Consider the following 21,484-nt stretch of genomic DNA (forward strand, 5'->3'; position numbering starts at 1 on the left):
ATGATGATGATGAGTCCATCGAGATCAGGGCCTTGCTACCTCCAATTCCCACAGACGGCGCCAATTAACGAGGTATCGACTCGTCAATGCCTACGGATTGTAGACTTAGGGTTTTGTGGAAAGTAGGGGCAAGTAGAACTCGAGGGTGGTCAGACGAACAAAGGCATCTAACTAGATAAAATATGGTGGCTGGGATTTGCAATGATTCGGTCCTTATTTTCGACCTTGGTTCACCTTTATATAGGAGGTGAAGCCGACGCTTTTCCGTGTCGTACAAGTACAGAATTATCGGGCCGCACTGGGCCTTTCCTTATATTGTTACAAGTTTCCCTATACTGACTCTTCTTTCTTAGGCTTCACATCTTCGGCTTCGTGGGCCTCCAGGTCTTCGGGTTCACCAAATTGAACTCAATAATATACACAGGGTACACTCGTGGTATGCCCGTTAGGCATACCTATGTCACCTGTGCCGTCATCGTTTTCCGAGGGGGGTGAGAGACCGAGTTCATCGTAGTCCTCAATGGCGACCCACTCGGCATCCAGAGGCTGCCGAACAAGTTCACCGAGTTCGTCGCCGGCAACGATCCGGCCGTGCTGCAGCTGCGGGAGGCTGGCTACGGCTTCTGCTGGTGGATGTGCTCTTCGACGTGCGCGGCAAGATGTACCTCCACACCGGCTGGGAGAAGTTCGCGCGCTTCCACGACCTCCAAGCCGACTGGGTACTCACATTCTCCTACCAAGACGACGAGGTTATGAGCGTGAATGTGTTCGACGACACGTCTTGCCGCCGGCACTACCACATCGACGACGAAGAGGACGACGATTGAAAATGTCGAGTGTTCTTTCTTCGCAGTGAAGACGGTCACGAAGGTTTTTGTATGTTCTCCCTGCATAGGAACAACAGAGCTATCATTGCCAGCTGCAATTTCAGTTTAGGTGACTAAGAGTGGCTGAGAGTGTTCTTTCTTAGCAGTGAACATATGAAATCTGCGAGGCCAACACTAGTTAGGTTTTCTTATTTTGCAATGTTTTAACTATGTATTAGTTTGTGTAAAACCATGTTTCAAACTATGTATTAGTTTGTGTAATGTTTCTCCTCTCTATTGAAATGAAAATATAAAAAAATAAGAATATTTTAATGTAAAAATAAGTTTGGGGCCACGGCTGGACAGTGACACGTCGTCAAACGCGGCACGAAAAAACAGCGTACCAAACGCTAAATCCGGCACCGTTTGGGGACGCGACTCGAGATGCTTTTAGTAGTGCGAAATAAGGACTAAGTGGGATTTTTACTTGCGTGGAAAATTGCCCTCATATCTTAATCGCAAGTAGAGAACAATAGCTCTAAACTCATCCCCTTTGTCGAGATACATATTCTTGCATATCCGGATGTGTATCTTCTGTAGTTATGTATAGCGATACATATCTTTGTATTTATTATCGGGCCCGTCTCCTTCCTTGTATAGTCGAGGACGTGGCCTATATATGTAACGCCATATGCACCCAATCAATACATTGTTAGTTGCATCCCTTTCTACATGGTATCAGACACCTACCGTTCCTAACCTAGCCACCGCGCCCCTCTCTCCCCGCGCGCGCCGCCCCACCATCCAACCCTAGCGCCGCCACCCTTGTGCCGCCGCTGCGTGTGCTCCTCCTCACGCCGCGCCGCCGCCGCACCTGCAGCCGCCGCCGCGCCTCCCTCCCCAATCCCGCGTCGTCGTCGTCCCCTGCGCTCGCGTCGTCATGTCATCGGTCTCCAACGGCAGCAACCCCTTCGCCTACAACCCATGGACGGGGTCATCTACGCCTACAGCATGCCGATGCCGCGCCCGCTGACTCACCAGGCGCACTTCACCGCGACAACGCCCTACGCCTCGGCCTTCACTGCCACGCCGCCGTCCTACGCCCCAGCCTACCACGCCGCGCCCGCACCTGGCTCTTACACCGGTGGCGGCAACTGGTTTATGGACACGGGCGCCTCGTCTCATATTGTCGCTCACCCGGGTAACCTTTCCCATTCTTTTCCCACTTCCACCTAGTCTCGCATCATTGTCGGTAACGGCGCCGGTCTTCCTATTTCTCACATTGGTTCTACTAATTTTCCTTCTACTTCTAAACCACTGTCTCTTAATAATGTCCTTGTGTCTCCCCAGCTTATTCAGAATTTAGTCTCTGTTAAAACTCTTTCTCGTGACAACTCTGTGACTGTTGAATTTGACGCGTTTGGTTTTTCTGTTAAGGACGCCCGCACCCGGATGGTCCTCCATCGATGTGAGAGCTCCGACGATTTGTATCCGGTGATGTCGCCTTCCACCCCTGGCGCCGCACCTCGTGCTCTCTCCGCAGGCGTTGATCTTTGGCATGCTCGTCTTGGACATCCCAATGCCAACACGCTTCACCAAATAATGAGGGGTTTTTCGTTTTCATCTACTAAACAGTCTTCACATAGTTGCGAAGCATGTCGTCTTGGTAAACACGTCCGTCTTCCTTTTAGTCAGTCTTCCACCGTTGCGTCTTTTCCTTTTGAGTTAATTCATAGTGATGTATGGACCTCTCCAATCCCGAGTAATTCTGGTCTTCTTTATTACCTAGTTATTCTTGATGATTTTTCTCATTTTGTGTGGACGTTTCCCCTCCGTAAAAATTCCGATGTCGCCACCACTCTCACAGCCTTCTACGCCTATGTTTCCACCCAGTTCGGTCGCCCCATCCACGCCCTACAAACTGACAACGGAAAAGAGTTTGACAATGTCGCCGTCCGCACCCTACTCTCCTCTCACAACACTATTTTCCATCTAACATGTCCATACACGTCCCAACAAAACGGCCGCGCCGAGCGTATCCTCCGCACCCTCAACGACTGCGTCCGCACACTCCTATTCCACAGCCATGTTCCCCCCACCTTTTGGCCTGACGCCTTAGCCACCGCCACCCTCCTTGTCAACCTTCGTCCGTGTCGTCCCCGCTGGAACTATGCACCTCATAACCTCCTTTACGGTTCCCCTCCATCCTACGACGGTCTTCGGATTTTCGGTTGTCGTTGTTATCCTAGTATCGCCGCCACCACTCCTCATAAACTCGCCCCTCGTTCTGTTCCGTGTGTTTTCCTCGGTTACCCGGCTAACACCAAAGGCTACCGTTGCTATGATCCGGTTTCTCACCGCGTCATCACCTCCCGGCACGTGTACTTTGATGATCATTGCTTTCCTTTTGCACAGAGACAGGTGGTCGCCACTCCTCCTTCGACTACTGATGGTCCACGGCGTCGACCCCCTGCAGGTCCGCCAGCTGCAGTGCCCTCGAGCTCGGACTCGGGCACTGCCTCGTCGTTCTCCGCCGCGCCCTTCAGCTTTGGCTCGGGCGCTGCCTCACCATCCTCTGGGTCACCCTCGAGCCATGTCTCGTGTGACCCCACGCCGACACCCTCGCTGACACCTGCGCCGATGCCCGCCTCGACGCCGCCTGCGTCGCCCTCGAGCCTCAGCTCGGGCGCCGCGCCATCTTTGCCGGGCGACGCCCCTTCGCCGGGTTCATCCGCCTCGACGCCGCTTGCGTCGCCCTCGAGCCTCAGCTCGGGTGCCGCGCCGTCTTCGCCGGGCGACGCCTCTCCTCCGGCTCCGCCTCCGCCTCCCCTGCCGCTAGCCACGGGGCCCCTCACACGCGCCCGTGCAGGGATTCGCGTCCCGAGCACGCGGTACCCCTCGGACGAGTACGTCTGCACCGCGTCGACTTCCGCGCATTCACCATCCACTCCATCGCCCCTGCCCGCCTCTGCCCGGGCTGCTCTTCACGACCCGCAGTGGCTTGCGGCCATGCACGACGAGTTCGACGCCCTGCAGCGGAACCAGACATGGACGCTTGTTCCCCGACCCCCTCACGCGAACATCATCACCGGGAAGTGGGTCTTCAAGCACAAGTTCCATCCGGACGGTACTCTCGACCGTAACAAGGCGCGGTGGGTGGTTCGTGGCTTTCGCCAGCATGCCGGCGTCGACTTCACCGACACCTTCGCCCCGGTTGTCAAGCCCGGGACGATCCGCACCGTCCTTCAGCTTGCGGTCTCCCGTGCGTGGCCCGTGCACCAGATGGACGTCTCCAACGCATTCCTTCACGTCCATCTCGAGGAGCAGGTCTTCTGCCAGCAGCCCACGGGATTCATCGACAGCGCCCTCCCCGACCATGTGTGCCTGCTCTCGCACTCGTTATACGGGCTCAAGCAGGCCCCACACGCCTGGTACCAGCGCATCGCAGCGTTTTCTTCACCAACTCGGCTTCCGCTCCACCTGCTCCGATGCCTCGCTGTTTGTGTACAACAATGGCACCACCACCGCGTACCTGCTGCTCTACGTCGACGACATCATCTTGACGGCTAGCTCGACGGACCTCCTGCGACAGATTGAGCGTCTTCGCGCTGAGTTTGCCCTCAAGGACTTGGGGCCCCTGCACTACTTCCTCGGCATCGAGGTCGTACGTCGCACCGACGGCTTCTTCCTTCATCAGCGCAAGTACGCCCACGAGCTCCTGGACCGCGCCGGTATGCTTAATTGCAAACCCGCGGCCACGCCTGTCGACACGAAGTCCAAGCTCTCCGCCACGGATGGTTCGTTGGCCACAGACGCGTCATTTTATCGCTCCATCGTCGGTGCCCTGCAGTACCTCACCTTAACTCGCCCCGAGCTGCGCGATGCCTGTCCAGCAGGTGTGCCTTCACATGCATGCTCCGCGGGATCCTCATTGGGCTGCGGTCAAGCGGATCCTCCGCTACATTCGTGGCAGCATGGACTTCGGCCTCTCCCTCCACGCCTCCACCGCCACGGACATCGTCGCCTACTCGGACGCCGATTGGGCAGGCTGCCCCGACACGCGTCGCTCCACGTCTGGCTACTGCGTCTACTTCGGACCTTCCCTCATCTCCTAGTCATCTAAGCGACAACCCACGGTCTCTCGCTCCAGCGCCGAAGCGGAGTACCGGGCTGTTGCTAACGCGGTTGCCGAGGTCTCTTGGCTGCGGCAACTCCTTGTTGAGCTCTCATGTCCTGTTGCCAAAGCCACCGTGGTCTATTGCGACAACGTCTCCGCCGTCTACCTCTCCGCCAACCCGGTCCACCATCGCCGCACCAAGCATATTGAGCTGGACATCCACTTTGTTCGGGAACAGGTGGCCCTTGGACACATTCGAGTACTTCATGTGCCCACCTCCCAACAATTTGCGGATATCATGACCAAGAGTCTGCCTACGGCATCATTTGAGGAGTTCCAGTCCAGTCTATGCGTTCGACCAGGCGACGCTTCGACTGCGGGGGTTGTTGAGATACATATTCTTGCATATCCGGATGTGTATCTTCTGTAGTTATGTATAGCGATACATATCTTTGTATTTATTATTGGGTACGTCTCCTTCCTTGTATAGTCGAGGACGTGGCCTATATATGTAACCATATGCACCCAATCAATACATTGTTAGCTTTCTACACCCTTGTCTGAGTGTGTCACCAAATAGCGGTTGCAATGCATAAATAAACTTGCTCAGACAAGCGTGGCAATAGACACGAAGCATGCAACAGGGCAGATGCGAGTTTGTTTACAGATGGCTAAACGGTAGAGAAGGCAGTGCTGATTATTACAAGAGCGCAATATGCTAGCAACTAATTGGTCGATGCATCAGTCGTAGAAGGAATCCGCTATCTACTGGTATTTGCTACCCAAACAGGAAGGCAAGGAAGGACACCACCATGAGGAGAGGAAGGACCAACGGGGCCGTCCTGGCCTGAAGCAGCGTCCCCGCCCCTACGACCTGCAACCAAAGAAATCAGAGCAAGGTGAAAGAAAGCTCAATACAGTAGATGCGAAGTGAAAAGCTGCTGAGCAAAGGCAGAAAAGCTTGTGATGTTAACGTTTGCAGTTAGCGGCCGGCTAATTACCTGGCGTTGTTCTTGCCCGGGGGTGGGCATGGGCAGGACGGTGGCGGAGTCGGTGACGCCGGCGGGGAGCGGCACCGCGGGGTTGCTGCTAATGAAGGCGGTGCTCGCCCCGTCGAGAGGCGCCGGCGCGCCCGCGCTGCCGCCGCTGGACGGCGCGCCAGGGCCACGCCCCTCCGACGGCAGCGTCGGCATGTAGTCCTCCGAGCCGGGCACCGTCGCTGGCGCGGGCGCGGGTGTTGGCGTGGGGGCAGGCGCCGGTGCGGCGACAGCGGCAGAGGACGGTGCTGGCCGCGGGGAGTTGTCTGGCACCGACGGCACGACGATGGTCATGGGGAGCTTCTCCTCGCTGTAGCCCTCGCCAAGCAGCTGATTCGTCGAACACAAGAAGAAAATGTTAACGGAGACTGCCAGCACCAAAGAAACAGGAAGCAGTCATGGCAGGGAGTCGAGTGAAAGAGCAAGCTCACCCGAGAAATGTAGGCGCCGGGGCCGCCGAACGCCTGCGACGGATGCAGGAAGAGGGAGCAGAGCAGCAGCGCAGACGCGAGTGGCGCGCCGTGCATCTTGCGTGCCGGCCATGGCGATGGCGAGCCTCCCATCTCCTAGGCGTTTGCTCCCCGTTCTCGCTTCTGCTTCTCCCGGCGTTCCGTCCTAGGTTCGCTTGGACCGTGCGTGCCCACAGTGCCCGTGACCTTGTAGGACGTGCCTGAGCTTGGGTGGGGCGCAACGGTCACTGGCTAGCCTGCAGGTCAGTTCGGTGCGGTGCAGTGTAGCAGTGCAGGGTAAAAAGCGAAGCAACACTGTGGAAGGAAACGGAAAAATGGTAGGGGCTAGTACCGCTCTAGTAGTGCCTAGTGTCTGCTGAACAAAAGGCTGCAACAAAGCGGCCACCTTTCGAGACTTTGTTGGTTGGGCGTGCGTGGTGGCGGCAAGGAATCGCAGGGCACTCGGACGTGTAATCAGCCGGTGATTAGCAGCAGATTGCTCGGGCTAGATAGCAATCGAGTGCGACTGGGTCGGGGGAGCAATCTGCGACTTCCTACGTACGAACCCGAGGAGCTTTTGTGGCCGATAATTGCAGCATCAGCTGCCAGCACGGGCAACAGGGCACGCGAGCTCCAACATATGCCGCTCCCGGTCAAAGCATGGAGAGGCTCGAGCACGACGACCGATTGCACCACGCGGTCCATACTCGGCCGGCTTCAGTGTACGGTTACAAGGATCCTATGAGACTTTCGCATCGTCTTGTCTAGTGTAAATAATTCATTCTTGTGCTTGTAGTCCGTAGAAAGCATAGTAGAGCTCAAAAAAGTGCAAACCGAAAAAGTGGTTTCAGTCTTCCGAAAACGTAAGTTCGTTCGATTTTGGCAGTGACGCAGATTAGAAACCGTAAAAATGGAATGAAAAACGGAATTCGAATTGGCGCGGGTAAATTAGGCGATGATCATAGTTCGACATGAAATTGATGCTCCGATTGAGCATCAAAACATACATTGTTCGACAAATTAAAGCTACATTACTGGTACACCGGCGAGCGCTACTTAGCCAAAGCAAAATGCGGCCAATATAGTGACCTACGCGCGCGGCGATGCCGGTGGTGGCGCAGCGTGTCGGCGGCAGAGGGCGCCGATGCTGTCGTGGATGATCTTCACGCGTCGTCGGCGTCAAGCTCGACTATTTCGAGCTTGACGCGGCGGACTCGGGCCTCCCGGCTGGCCGCCTCGTATTCACGGACCTGGCGGACGGCTTCCGCCTCCTCCCGGCGGAAGTGCGCGCGAGGACGGCCTCCTCCTCGTCGCTGCCTTCGGAGCCGCCACGGGACGCCATCGCACACCGGCGGACGGTAGATCGCTGCCTGGGGCTCGCTGGATTGCTCGCTGGAAATGGTGCTTGGCGGCGGCGGAGGGAGAGAAACGGCGGAGGGGAGTAGGGTTTGCGAACCGAACTCCCCTCCGCGAACCCTTTTAATAGGGGCCGTGCAGGGAGTTGTTCGGGCCCCTGAACTTCCAATTCGGGCCGGCCCACTTTTTCGGGCGCTGATCGGCGCCAATTTCGACCCGAACCCGTAAATCCGCCGGAAAAGTTTAGTTCCGGCGGGATTTACGGGCTCTGTTAGAGATGCTCTTATGGCAGCCGTGCTGAAAAGATGCGTGCGCCTCCGAGGATGCTCATTGCCTGATGATATGAAGGTGATACATATTCTAAAATACTCCGTAGATTATGGGTCTGTTTGTTTGGGCTGCAGCTTTTGAGAAGCAGCTGGTGGGCTGTGAAAAAACAGCTGCAGGAAGCAGCTGTTGGAAGCTAGATTTGATGTTTGGCAAGATAGCTTTTTGTGGTGGTTGCTGTTGATTTTAAGAGTGAAATGTCCAGAATGCCCCTCAGCGCTGAAGATGTTGAATAAATGCTTATTTAAAACGAATTAGCTATTTCTAACTGTTTATTATATATTTATCATATTTTCTCAATTTACCTTTTTTGCTACAATAATTTTAAGTGGAAAAGTATATTTTCGTTCCACGTCGCTCGCCCCAACCCTCCTTTTTCTTCAAGCTTGAGTCCGTGCCCACCTTGCCGACACTCCCTTTCCCACCGTCGTGCCACCGCCATCTAGCCTATCGACTGTGCCACCATGGATGGCGAACTCCCCACCCCCCCCCCCCATGGACGTGCCGGAGGAGACGATTATATTACAAGGCTTCTCCATCAATAAAGTCCATATTAGCCAACCTGATTTAGCCAACTTTTAACTATTTTCATTCTTAGAATTAATGTAAAAATATTCTGTACAAAATGTTTAGAATTGGTGCAAACATCTAGCCATTCATGCACCAAGCCACCAACAGACCGATCAAACAGCAAAGAATACAGAACTGAACTTTTTAAAACTGAAATAGCTCATGTACATACAGGCATACATCCGCACATCCTATAGCAGTGCACTTGTTATCTCACAGTATGAATTCATGGAGAAGATCTGGATGTATGTGACTCGTGGAGATCCAAGACAGCGACGGGAGATCTGAGACAGCAAGATCCAGCGGCCAATGCCTTACGGAGATCCAATACAGGAATAGGAGATTAGGCATAGGGGATCCCGACCACAAATAATGCCGCTGAATGGAGATGACGGGGACATGAACTCCTCCTCTCGGTTGGACGACGGGAACAGTGGCGGCTCGACGGGGACGGCGGCGGCGACCGGGAACCCTAGTGCTTGTTTCGTCTCGTGAACGGGAGGAGGAGGTGGAAAAAAACGCCCAAGGGGCTGTCGGGCTGGGGAAAATAGCAAGGGCCGAGCTTCATTATAAGGGAGGGCAGTTTTTTCGTTGATTCGTCGAAGAGGTAGGGGCATTTTCGGACTCCGTCGCTCGGGAAGCAGGCCGCAGCTCGGGAAGCATCTCTCGCCCAGCTTTCGGACCTCACGTACATTTCCTCGCAGCGCTTCTCACAAGTGCTTTGCAAAATTTTGCTGTTTGTTAGCAGAAGCAGAAAAACAGCAGCCCAAACAAACGGGGCCTATGGCTGTTGCAATCCCTGAGTTCTCAGCGTTTTGGCGGTGCGTGGGCCAGCCTATATTAAACGCGTTGCGCTATCTGCGTTCTCAGGCCGTCTCCACGCGAGCGAAACAGCTGGCGCGCGCGCTAGCCTTGGCCGGTGCCCTGTGGCCCCGGCCCGTCACACGTTTTCCGTTTTGCCTCCCTAAATCTTATGGCTTCGTGTGTGTGTGCCTGTGTGGGTCCCTTTGGTCATCGGTTTGGCGTAGATTGCGGGTCTGTATGACTTCTTCTTTTATGGCGTAGATTGTGGGCTGCTCCGTGAGGTTTGAGTTTGACCGATGGTGGTTTCTCTCGATGGGTTCCCCGCCGCCGTCCGGCAATCTCCCGCCGTCGTTCTTTCTGCTGTCGCCCCCGTCATCCGTAAGGTTGCTCGCTGCTACGCGTTGCGCGGTTTCCGTGTCGCTGTTGATGACCGCAACGTCTCCATGGACGCCGGACTCGGCCGGGACCGGGAGAACCAGGTTGCTGCTGCTGGCCAGGGGCTGCCCCTTTTCCCTCCCGAAGCTCTTCCTCGTGGGGCCTCCTCAACGAGGCCAGGCAGATGCACGAGGCCGGCAAGCTGCGGTGTATCCTGGAGGGCGCCGCGGCGCGGGACCGGCCCTTCGTCTGCAACGCCTGGGGAGCGTCCGCTTCATGCCCTCCCGTGCCTACACGGGATACTGCGAGATCTTGGTCGAGGAGGAAGGCCGCACTAGCCGCTGCGGTGACTGCAACGACAACAGCTTGGTAAGCTGCTCCACTTGCTTCCTGTAGGAAGTAGGAACCTTGTACTTTTAGATCCCAAACAAACACGTTGTTTGTGCCGAGGCTTGGAACACACATGACAGAAAAGGCTTCTACCCTCCTCACGTCCCTTCGGACTCTTCCCCAACTCCCGCACCTCCTAGCCAAGGCCAGCACCACCTCGTGCCGTTGCGCCGTGCGGATAGTTGGCGGCAGCGGCGGCGTAGAAAAGCTCGGTAGGGATCCGGTATAGGACGTGTATGTGGACAAGCTCAACTCCCACAAGTGTTACCTCAGCGAGGTGGGTCTGCCTTTAGTCTACACGGCTGTGTCCGTCCGGTTCTTGGTTTGGGCCTGAACTGGTCGGGGGAAACTGCATCCCTATTTCAGATTCGGGGCGGTTTCGCTCTTCCTTCAATACGGACAGAGCGACTTCTTCCTTGATCCGTGGTTCTTGCAGTACTGGAGTGATGGCCGGATGGGCTTCCTTGATTTGTTGATTAGTGATCTCTAACTCTGCTTGTTTTCCAAATTTTCTGTGCTATCTACTTGTTTCCCGTTGATATATTCTCCTCTGTATTGAACAATCTGTGTATTTCCCCTGAATATAATTGTTCTATCAGCTAATCATTGGATGTGCTACTGCAGATAATGGCGTCCAGCTCCAGCATGAAAGGGCTCTATGTTGGAGATGCGCTTGCTTACCATATCATGCAGTCCCCTGCCAAGGTTGGAGAGCCTATCTTGTGTCAGGTTTGTGTCCTCTGATAGTGTACATATATCCTGGCAAGGCTTCATTCATACTTGCCAAAGGTTTAAGACGGGTTGTCTACCCGACTGCTGAGAGTGTCCCCTTACAACGCGTTATTGACTGTTTGATTATTGCTGGGTGTGAACCATCGTTTTTTTATCTTGTGCAGTAATATTCTGATTACTTTTACGTTCATCCCCTCTCAGCTAACACTGGGCTCCAAACTATGTTAGACACAACACTTAGATGGAGGGTAAGTTGGATCTGGTAAAAATAATTACTTTCAGTCATGCCATGAATCCTCATCATCGACAGCAACATGCCAAGAATGTGAGTCAGCTCCATTCTGCTATCGTTGCTATATTTCCTTAGTGCAAGAACAATTCGGTGTTCTAAATGTCTGCAAAAAAATTCTTGGTTTGAATTTACTGTCCCTTTGCAATGGATGGGTGTAATAATTGCAATTGGATTTTTTTCCCAATTGGATGGCTTAATCGATAAATATAATGGTTTATTGTAGAATTATTGAGGTATTCTTAGACTGTTAAATATTAATGGAAACTGCTAGCGCACAAATTCCCTTTAATAAGGAAAATATATGATTAATCTGATGTGAGGAATAATGCTACATGGTGAAAAACAGTTACAATATTTCCATAAAATCCTATGGGTGAAGGCATTCCTTTCATCTTGCAGTCCTATAACTATAAGTAAAAAAGTTTGGAGGTATAATTAGAAAATTAAAATCGTGTATGCGGCTATGATTTATAGTAAATAGCATTTGACTCATATAAATAGTGGATCTATCGAGTCCTTCTGTCTGTGTTCCGTATCTTTTTTACTCATGTAGCTTGTGAGAATATTATAATCTTATGGGCGTACTGAGAGTAGAGTGTTCCGATGGGGACAGTAAGCTAAGATGACCAAAATGTACATAACTGTCGAAAATGGTTGATTTGGGAGTGACTTGCTCGAGATATGAAATTCATGTATATTACACCGTTCATCCCTCTTTTAATGTTGATTTGGGAGTGACTTGCGCAGGATTTCATTTCCCACCATAAATATCTAACATTGTTTTGGTAATAATGATTTTGTTTCCAAGAACAATCTGCCAATTGCTTTATGTGTTGTTTCTGAAGTTATATATTACTTCACTTCCTGCAATTAAAATATTCTTGAGGTCTAAACCACCAAGAATAAGTGATTTCATTTACCACCATCGATATGTAACATTGTTTTGGTAATAATCGTTTTGTTTTCAAGAACAAATCTGGCCAATTTCTTTATGTGTTGTTTGTGCAGTTATCAAGGTTCGGGAAAGCGGAAAAAAGCGTCGCTTATGCGCGCTAAAGCGCAATGCGGAGGCCTTCCGCATCGATTGCATAAGCGCTTAAGCAGAAAAAAGCAGAAAAAAGAGGGGAAAAGCGCCGCTTATGCACGCTGAAGCGCTAACCGGAAGGCCACCACACCGATTACGCATAACGCTTTCTTGAACCTTGGCAGTTATATATTCACTTCCTGCAATTAAAATATTCATGAGGTCTAAACCACCAAGAATAAGTGATTTCATTTATAACCATCGATATCTAACATTGTTTTGGTAATAATGATTTTATTTTTATTTATGTGTTGTTTGTGTAGTTATATATTACTTCACTTCCCGCAGTTAAAATATTCTTGAGGTCTAAACCACCGAGAATAAGTTACGTGGTATATAGTTCTACCTGATAGTTGTTGTTCAGCTATAAAAATAAGAGTAATAATTTTCTTTTAGAGTTCACATTGGTAGTGGTGATCGTGTGGTTTGGGATAGTTAATACTAATATAGGTTTGTTCTTCTTACCCAGTGTTGTTGGTAGTCTCATTTATGCCATTAGGTAGAGTAGGACAGCTTGATCTTTTTATGTGTTATCGTTATGGGGAGCTTGTGATGGATAAATAGGAAATCATTTTGTCTCTTATCATTTGCTTTGGTTACTGATCTGCAGTTAAATAAAGTGCTAATTTGACATAATGGTATTCCATCTGAAGTCATTATTATTATCTATTAAAATGGCACTATTATTTGTAGGTGAAATTTTCTATTTATCCATTATGTCGAATATACAAATGATCTTATTAACCACTATTAGCAATAGATTCATGATCTCATGTTTTCGTTTGGTGTTCCCAAGCTGAAAATGAGCGGGCGTGCTTCCTCTCTTTGCGGAAGTCATACATTTAGATTCTAATTCCTTTTAGGTTCCACAAGATTGAATTGCTTTAAATGAGGCTCAATTGTATCTTGATATTTTGCAAGGCGAACAAAATTTTGTTTAGTTTAAAAGCTGCGATTATCGGTCTTTCACATGACAAGATTTTTTATGGCGCCAATCTGTTTTAGGTATATTTTTGAATTCTCTTTGTGATGTTCATGGTGTATTTCTTATAACATGCCTGAATGTACATCCCATTTTCTGGTGTAACATTCATCGCATTCCTTATTTCTCCAAGGTTTTCCAAAATTATGCAAGAGCACTTGATACTTCAATAGTTTGTGAGATAATTTCGCATTATTGACAATTTAAGTTAAAGAAGAGAATATTCATGGTTCTCTAGGTTCAGATTAGATATCCAGTTTCACCATACACTTTCCACTTTACCTATTTTTTTGTGTCATTGATAGTTGGAACCCATTATTTCATAGTTTCTATAACATGGTAGGCTTCACCAGAACCCCATTATTAGTAAGAATCAGCAGATGGTACAAAATAATCATGAAATGTCATTTTTTTTTGCATGATGAAGAGAGTTTTGCACGTTGTCGGGTTTTTTTTATATCATATTGTATTTTTACTGATAAATAGAGTAATGTAATCGAGTAATATTTTTATCCTAAAAAATTATAAGTTCCTCCACAGAGTATTATCGTATGTTTACGTGTTTCATCTTTCAATTGATGGAAAAAAAGGAAAAATTACAAGATGATCATGTTCTATTTGATATTGTCGTATCTTATGCTTCAAAGTAAATGCAGTATGCATTTTGTTTTGTATCTCTGCCTTTATAATAATGTCAATATTGAGCTCTTATCGTTTTTATTATAAATTATGCATGACATAGCGTCAACCTTTGCTTTTTGTCGGAATGAACTTACCTATGTCATAATTATTAATGTTTACATTTAGATGTGTACATTACTTTCTTTCTAGAGGATACGTGATATCAAAGGCCACGTGTGTACCAGAGATATTGTATTACACTCTGCAGTTTGCTGTTATTTAGAGGATTCATTTCCACAAAATAAAATTATATTTGTACCTATCATGGCCGACGTGCAGCACCAAGGACTGCTGGCCGGCGGAGGAGGTGTCGGGGGCCGTGGCCTTCCCCTTGAAAGGTTCAGACACACGGACCTTGCTGCCTTCTGGCGGCGGCGGCGGCTTGGCCGCGGAGGGCCCTTGGCTTGACGGCGGAGTTGGGGTGGCCCCAGTTGGCTCGAGGATAGGAGCTTCTGGCGGCGGTGTAGAGGAAGCCGGCGCGGCCTTGGAGGGGGAAGAGTTGGAATGCTCCTTCTTTTTTTTCTTCGGGGCGAGAGGAACCAGAGGTTCCGCCCGCCCGGTAGCTTCTTCATCGGCGCCGATGTTGCTGGCGCCGGCATCTTGCTTCTCTGGAGGGGAGATGAGGTCCTCCTCCGCGCGGTGATCAGGAGGTGTAGGGGCCGCGCGCCCCGCACTTGAAGTGCCTCCCAGAGGGGAGGCAGAAAGGTTGCCGGTACCAGAGGGTACCGGGCTTGACTGAGGAGGAGGTGTTGAGGCCTCAGGCTTCGAGCCACTGGTGCTCTTGGAGAGTTTGAGCGCAGGGCTGAGCAAGAAAAAGAGAAAGAGTCAAAAAGAGAGCCAAAAAGAAGAGTTTGAAAAATAGAGCGAACAAAGGAACAGAAGCTTACCCGGAAGCAACAGGCATTGTTTTCCCCTTGTAGCGCCTCTTGCCTACTTCTTTTCCCCCAAGGACTTCCGTCCGGGAGCGTTTGGCGGGAGGGGCCTGGCTTGGGCCGGCATCTGGTGCCGGGGCCTTGTTCTTCTTGCCCTGGGAGCTGAGCTTCTCCAGGAACTCGTGGCCGACCTCGGCCTGCAGGGGAACCACGTGCTCGTGGACCTGTGGTTTGGGGCCAGCTGAGGGAGCATCTACAGAAGGAAAATAGCAACGATACGTAAGAGACCGGAAGAGGAAACTACCTCAAGTATGGTGAGCTCGTCGCTGGAACCGGAAGCCTCAGAATAAAAGTTACCAGGGCGCGGAGTGGGGATGCGGCCCATCTTGAGATCGTGCCAAGGGACGTAGGGATCTGGGTCAACCTTGTCCAAGGGGCGCTTCCGGCAAGGGCCTCGCCGATCCGACTCGATGTGAGGGAAGCGGTCCTTGGCCTGAAAACAAAGAGAAAATCAGTTAGCCGCAGCATAAAAGTTACCGGTAGAACAGCCCGGGTGGCACAATCTCTTACTTCGTCGGTTGGAGGGTTGGTGGAGCTGAGAGGCAGGAAGCCCCACTCCCAGTCATCCGGCATGTCTGTTTGGCAGATTTGCTTAGCCTTGAGGACTACATCCGCTTTGCTTAAAGGAAGGCCGGTGATCTTGGTGGGATCGCCAGGGCCGTACATCTCGCTTATCTTATGAGCCCGGCGCTTAAGGGGAAGCACCCGGCGTGGGATGAAAGTGCGGATGATATCGTCAGAGCAGATGTTGGTCTCCTTCATCAGCTTCTCCATGAAGCGTACCACCCGATTCGTCTCAATATGATTCGTACCGGGGAAGTAGCCCCAGTTGACCTTCGTGGGCGGCGCCGGGTTGAAAGCCGGCAGATTGATGAGATCCGCGGCGCCGTTGTTCTTCACGTAGAAAAACGTTGTCTGCCACAACCGGCAGGACTCGAGGCCAGTGAATTTAAAAAAGGGGCTCCCTTGGCGGGAGCCGATAATACAAGACCCGCATTGTACGGGGGGTTTGGGCTTAGGAATATCCTTGCCCTGGACCGAATTGATCCGAAGAGAGAAGAAGCGAGCAAAGGTCTCGCGAGCGGGACGGATGCCGATGTAGCCTTCTATGAAAGCAACATAGCAAGAAAAATAGAAAAAGGCGTTGCCGGGAAGATGGTGAGACTGGAGTTGGTAAAAATCCAGGACTTCGCGGAAGAAGTCGGAGGCGGGAAGGCCGAAGCCATGCTCAAAGTGAGCAAGAAAGACAACGAACTCACCGGGTTCAAGCACCGGTTCGATCTCGTTGCCAGGAAGCCGGCAGGAGACTCCCTCCGGTATCCTCCTAGACCAGTAAAGCCAGTCAATCTCATGTTGTGTCACGTCGGAACCCCTCCAGGCTCCGCGTGTGATACCGGAAAGATCTTTTCCGGGGGCCTGGCTGGAGCTGCCGGCCTCTTGGCCTTTGCTGGATTCAGCTTCCATCCGGGCAAGATCTGCGGTTAGCCCGTCGGAAGTCCTACTCTCTTGGCTACTAGAGGATGAGGCGGAGAGAGACTCTTCGCTAGACATGCGGATCTGAGAGACGCCGGTATCTACCCCGAAAAACAGTTTTCCCAAGAACTACCCTCGCGCGAAGATCTACGAGTAAGAAGAAAAGCAAAAGAAAAGAGGACGTAAATATTCTACCGGCCCAAGATCTGAAAAGCAAAGAAAAGAAAGGTAAATGTGAATCGAGCCTGACCTGGGGCGGCGGAGACGCTTAAGGAGAGGGTTGCCGGAGCAACGGTGAGCTCGCGAAGGCCGACGGAGGCTGGCGACGGCGAAGGGTGAAGACCGCCGAGCAAAGCCCGAAGCAGCGGCGGCGAAGAAGTACCAGTGGTTTTCTCCGCGGTGAAGATCTTCGGCGCAGCGAGAGCAACGACGCAAGTTCGTCGGAGCAAGGCTCTGGCGGCGACCGGCGGCGACGAGGTTGCAAGAGGCGAAGAGCTCGAAGCGCTGGGAAGTAGGCGAATGCGGGGAAAGAGATGAAGTGGAACCGCACTCCCCTTTTATAAGAGAAGGAGATAGTGGGCCAGTAACCGCTGGGCCGCGGCGGTTCACTTCGTGGGCCGCCACGTGGCGCGAAGATACACGCGCAGAAAAGAAAATGCCACAGGGAGGCCACACGGATCCGGAACGGCGGCAGGGATCCGGTGTGGCGCCATAAATGCTGGCGCAGAAGCCGAAGGGAAGTGACCCCTGACACTGGCGCGTCAGGTACAGTGCGCATGTCACTGACAGACGCTGTACCCGAGAAATTCTCGACTTCGCCGAGGAGAGAGTTAATGTCAAAGATGCCGGGGAATAAGATACCGGAAGATACCTTGCAAAGAGAGAAAGACGTGAGTCCATCAAAGATGCCGGGAGATCTAAACTTACCACCGGAAAGATCAAACCGGTACCTTAAGATATGAGAACCTGGCATGGTCCATCGGATAGGATCCACCGGACTATACCAGCTTCGGGGACTAATGTTGGGGCGATGACCCCCGGTATGCCAAAGGCATGCCAAAACCGGATGGTTTAGGCCATCAAGATACCGGTTTAATGTTTATACCGGAGCACGAAGTTAAGAGCTTGGCTAAGTAAAGCTAAGCCGGTATCCCCAGGAGGGGTATACCGGAACCGGATAGAGAAGACACCGGGCTACCGGCAAGAAGTGCACTGTAGCACGTCGGCAAGACTGGTCAAAGATTCTCTCCAGAGCTAGAGGACAAAGATGAGCTAAGCAAAGTAGCTTTAAACGAAGCCGTGACGATAAAGAAGAGGATGACGCTGAAAGAAGCCGGAGGACGTCAGCCTCCTTGATTAAAGAAGACCCCGGTGTCATCTATGACTAAAGTAACTTTGTAAAGTAGTTTGTCTAGTCAAAGATGCCATTAGGGTTTCTTCCCCTGTAAGCCACCCTCTCCCCTATATAAGGAGAGGGGGCACACCCGTACTCGGGACGATCAACTTAGAGAGAAATCATGTAAGCACAAACCTGTACCATGTTGAGATCAATGAAGAGAAAGATCTAGAGCAGAGTTATTCCTTGTGTGTTTCTTCTTCTACCTTTGCCCTTGGCTAAGTTCTTGAGGAAAGTAACCGGAAGTTCATCCAATCTAATCAAAAACTCTCCCCCGAATCCTCTAGCGTCCATTCGGCCCCAACTTAAGCCATCCTATGGCATCTGTCTGTTCACCACGACGACAGAGATTCCTTTTTGAAAAAATGGTGTATATCCGTATCTTTGATAAATTCATTGGTAGTTTTTTTTAAGTTTACTTTTGCCTTTTCAATGCCGTAAAAATATTTTGAGGCTAGGAATCTTCAGTGGTGAAGGAGTAGAGGAGCAACACGAGATGGCTTGTGCAACCAGAATGGAGCTGTCGCTCCCAACAGAGGTGTGCTAATTGATCTATCAAGGAGAGAAGGATAAGTTAAATTGTTAGCTGCCTCAGGAGTATGTTGGTGCCTGCACCTGATATGATCTTGAAGTTTGCTCAGTTGTATACTTATGACACTGTTAATAAGCTTGATCATTGGAATATGGGTTTATATGATGGTGAGGAGGGTGCCAGAGTTGCCAATTGTGATCCGTGGATTGTTTAAAGGACATGACAGTTCTAACACGTTGGTTAAGCAGATTAGGATGATTTATGTTTCCCAGGGGTGAATTGAGCTTGCTGGTCACCCATTATACCCTATATAAAAGACAAACAATTTACCACACCTCTTAGCAATTTGGTAACTGTAGATACACCAATTTCTCCTCCAACTATTCAATTACTATGTGACACGTATCTCTTGAATTGTTTCATCTGGTCAATTTCTTCGCGTTTCTTTTTTTTTCTAGCCTAAATTGGGTACCGGTTACCGGCAGGACTTCCGGTTATTGCGTGTTTACCATCGTGGGAAAATATCTACTGCTTATTATTGTTCCCGCACCGCTTTTCCGGATAATCCAGAAGCACCCAGTAAATTTCCATACGGTTCGCCCAAAAAAAAGCCCAGACGCCTCTCCTCACGCCCTAATTCATGCCGTGATGGATGCCTCCACCGTCCTCCCCCTTCCCCCTGAGCCGCCGCCTACCGTGAGCTCTGCTGCGCCCGAGCTCCCCTAGCCGACCTTCTTCCTGGCCGGCGGCAGCGTGGGTCAGGTCCTCATCTGCCATCGCGGTCGCCGCGGAGGCAGTCCGGCTTCCCCCGGCTGGTTTGCAGTGTGCGCATTCGAAGGCCAGCGGTGCGGCCGCCGCGATCGCTCCAACCGAGCACCGCATACAGCTACTCGACTACCGCTTCTCCTCTTCGCCTCCGCTCGCGAATTCGTTTGTCATTGCCACAGTTTCTACTTTCGTCCAAGAAGAGGCAGAGGATAGGCGCGGGGCGCTGTTGGGGGAAGCAAGATGACAGCAAGTAGTGTGACTGCACAGCGGGAGCCTGGGAGGAAGATGTTGCTGATTCAGGAGCAGTGACATCAATCCCATGGTCGCCCAGGAGAGGCCATCTCCTCTATGTCCAGCGTCATCTCTCCTAACTGAATTCAGTAATCTTTGAGGCATGGAGCTGAAGAACCTAGGTAGCAGGGACTAAATGTTGAATACTACGTTCTGTTGGTTACCCTTATATGCATTTTTGTTCTCTTGCTGATTCTAAGTATGTTTGGAATTACAGTCTGAAGATGTGTATACTTAGCTACTGTAGGTATTAGCTTTGTTTTTAACTTATTTATTTGTTCCTGGGATTTTTTAAAGTTCAACGCGGCTGCTTTTGTAGATTTCACAATGGTGGCGCTCATGGCCATCAGGAGGGAGATGCTGACTCACTATAGGGTGCTGGACAGCTGGGACATTAGCTCCACCGACTCCTCCACAACTGAGAATCTCTACATGACTGTCAGTATGTAGATTATGATGTCTGCAGGCCAGGTTTGTTTTCCATATTTGTGCACAATGCATCAGAATGGATATCTGATCATTCAACTATAATATTGACTGGGTGTTTTATTGTCTTTTAAACAAACAAACATATTTCCGTTCCAGCTTTCATCCATTTCCAACTACTTGGCCTTTATAGATCTTCTTTCTTTTGGTCAGAATAAGTTGTATAGTTGCCTGGTTTAGTTAGCCAGATAAGGGAATCCAAAACCTGAACTCATTTATATTCACTTGGGAACATGAACTATTTACTTGCAGGAGTATGTTTTGTGTTCGACAAGATTGTTGTTGATATTACAGTCCTACCGTCCAAGCATGTTGAAAAAAATATTTGGATTATTGGGAAAGTAGTAGCAAGTTCACCTATTTTTGTTTTCGACAAGACAATGTTGTTTTTGCATCTAAGTTTGGATTTTTTTGTTGCTGATTTAGATGGTCATTACGTTATACAGATTCAGAATGCATGACATAAGTCGAAAAGCTGAAGCTCCAAAGAAAAGATGCTTTCAATATGATAACTCCTTTTTTCTATGTTGAACTCTTTCGAATATTCTGATCATGTCCGTTTTACTATTCCTGGGATGTCTCTACTTCCTTACATAATTTTTACTGGCAATATTCATTGCCATTAACCTATGTTAAACACATATTGGAGTAGAGTAGAGGTTGATTTCAGAAAAGTTTCTTTAGACCAACCTCATTGGATGGATATGTTCTGTGTGAAACTTGGATAGCCAGTGATGGGTAATTTGTAACCATAGTTTGGTTTTCTTTTCTTACCTTACCAAGCTGACATCTGTTTTTTTTTGTTGTAGACAAACGTTAACTTATGACTTGAGCTACCTTCTGATAAACATATCAAGCCCTCCCATCTATCTTTTAAGAGTTTCTAGAGTTTGTTCAAAAAGTCGGTTATCATAATTTAAACACATATAACTGCAGTATCCAACTACACTAACTACTGAAGCTCTCTACCTGGAGCGATTGCCTGCCTGAAGGCCATCGAGTTTGCAGTCGAGGTAGGTATGGGATGGATAAAAACTGAAACTGATGCAGCCTTGCTAAAATCGGTTCTCCAGTCCTATACATTTGATTCAGCTCGCCATGTAGTTCTCTTCAGGTAGGCAAAATTCCAGCTGCTCACCAACTTCTTATATTACAAAGTATTGTAATGTAAGCCCTTTGTAATACAATGGCTCGCGCCTTAGCTGCTAATGGTGCTAGCTTAGTCTTGGGTGGTGTTATGATGTGGCATGATGATGCACCAGACAGTATATCTCATATTGTTGCTAGCAAGCTAGCTGCAACAGATCAATGAAGTCCACGGTTTGCTGTAAAGAAAGTCCGAACTACATTGTAACACTATGTGCTGTCAATTGCGAGTTCAGTAGAAAATTTACCGCCTCGGTCTACCACTACCTAACATGAAAATGCATGCCCTCCACCATGTAATCCATTGTATACAAATGCTTCTACTACAAACAACTATGCCATCGCTCTTCAGACATTGCTCTACAGGCGTGGCGTGCCGCCGCGCCAATGCCTCCTAGTTTGGCACTAAAATTGCCTGATTCGACCGATCCTAAGGTCTATAGGCCCTCTTATGGCAT

The 21,484-nt window shown here is 50.2% G+C and overlaps 2 protein-coding genes across 6 annotated transcripts; one reads left to right on the top strand and one right to left on the bottom strand.

Moving 5' to 3' along the window:
• Positions 1-5,546: 5,546 nt before the first annotated feature.
• Positions 5,547-6,630, bottom strand: LOC127334821 (uncharacterized). The gene is made up of 3 exons (XM_051361360.2): positions 6,392-6,630; positions 5,925-6,290; positions 5,547-5,797 (listed from the first exon to the last, which is right to left on the bottom strand). Exons 1-3 carry the CDS (start codon positions 6,521-6,523, stop codon positions 5,702-5,704), a joined length of 594 nt encoding a protein of 197 aa, XP_051217320.1. The 5' UTR covers positions 6,524-6,630; the 3' UTR covers positions 5,547-5,701.
• Positions 6,631-9,666: 3,036 nt separating this feature from the next.
• Positions 9,667-21,216, top strand: LOC127334822 (uncharacterized). 5 transcript variants are annotated; one of them, XR_007872483.2, is made up of 4 exons: positions 9,667-10,210; positions 10,856-10,960; positions 19,714-19,865; positions 20,690-21,216. XR_007872483.2 is itself a non-coding variant. In XM_051361362.2 (3 exons), exons 1-3 carry the CDS (start codon positions 9,779-9,781, stop codon positions 19,756-19,758), a joined length of 582 nt encoding a protein of 193 aa, XP_051217322.1. In that variant the 5' UTR covers positions 9,667-9,778; the 3' UTR covers positions 19,759-21,216. The 5 variants fall into 5 exon arrangements, 3 of the variants coding, with proteins under 3 accessions (XP_051217322.1, XP_051217323.1, XP_051217321.1); XR_011752378.1 differs by having other exon boundaries at positions 10,856-19,516; positions 19,714-21,216; XM_051361362.2 differs by having other exon boundaries at positions 19,714-21,216.
• Positions 21,217-21,484: the final 268 nt, after the last annotated feature.

This window comes from Lolium perenne, chromosome 2 (assembly GCF_019359855.2).
Source record: "Lolium perenne isolate Kyuss_39 chromosome 2, Kyuss_2.0, whole genome shotgun sequence".
NCBI classification, from domain to species: Eukaryota; Viridiplantae; Streptophyta; class Magnoliopsida; order Poales; family Poaceae; genus Lolium; species Lolium perenne.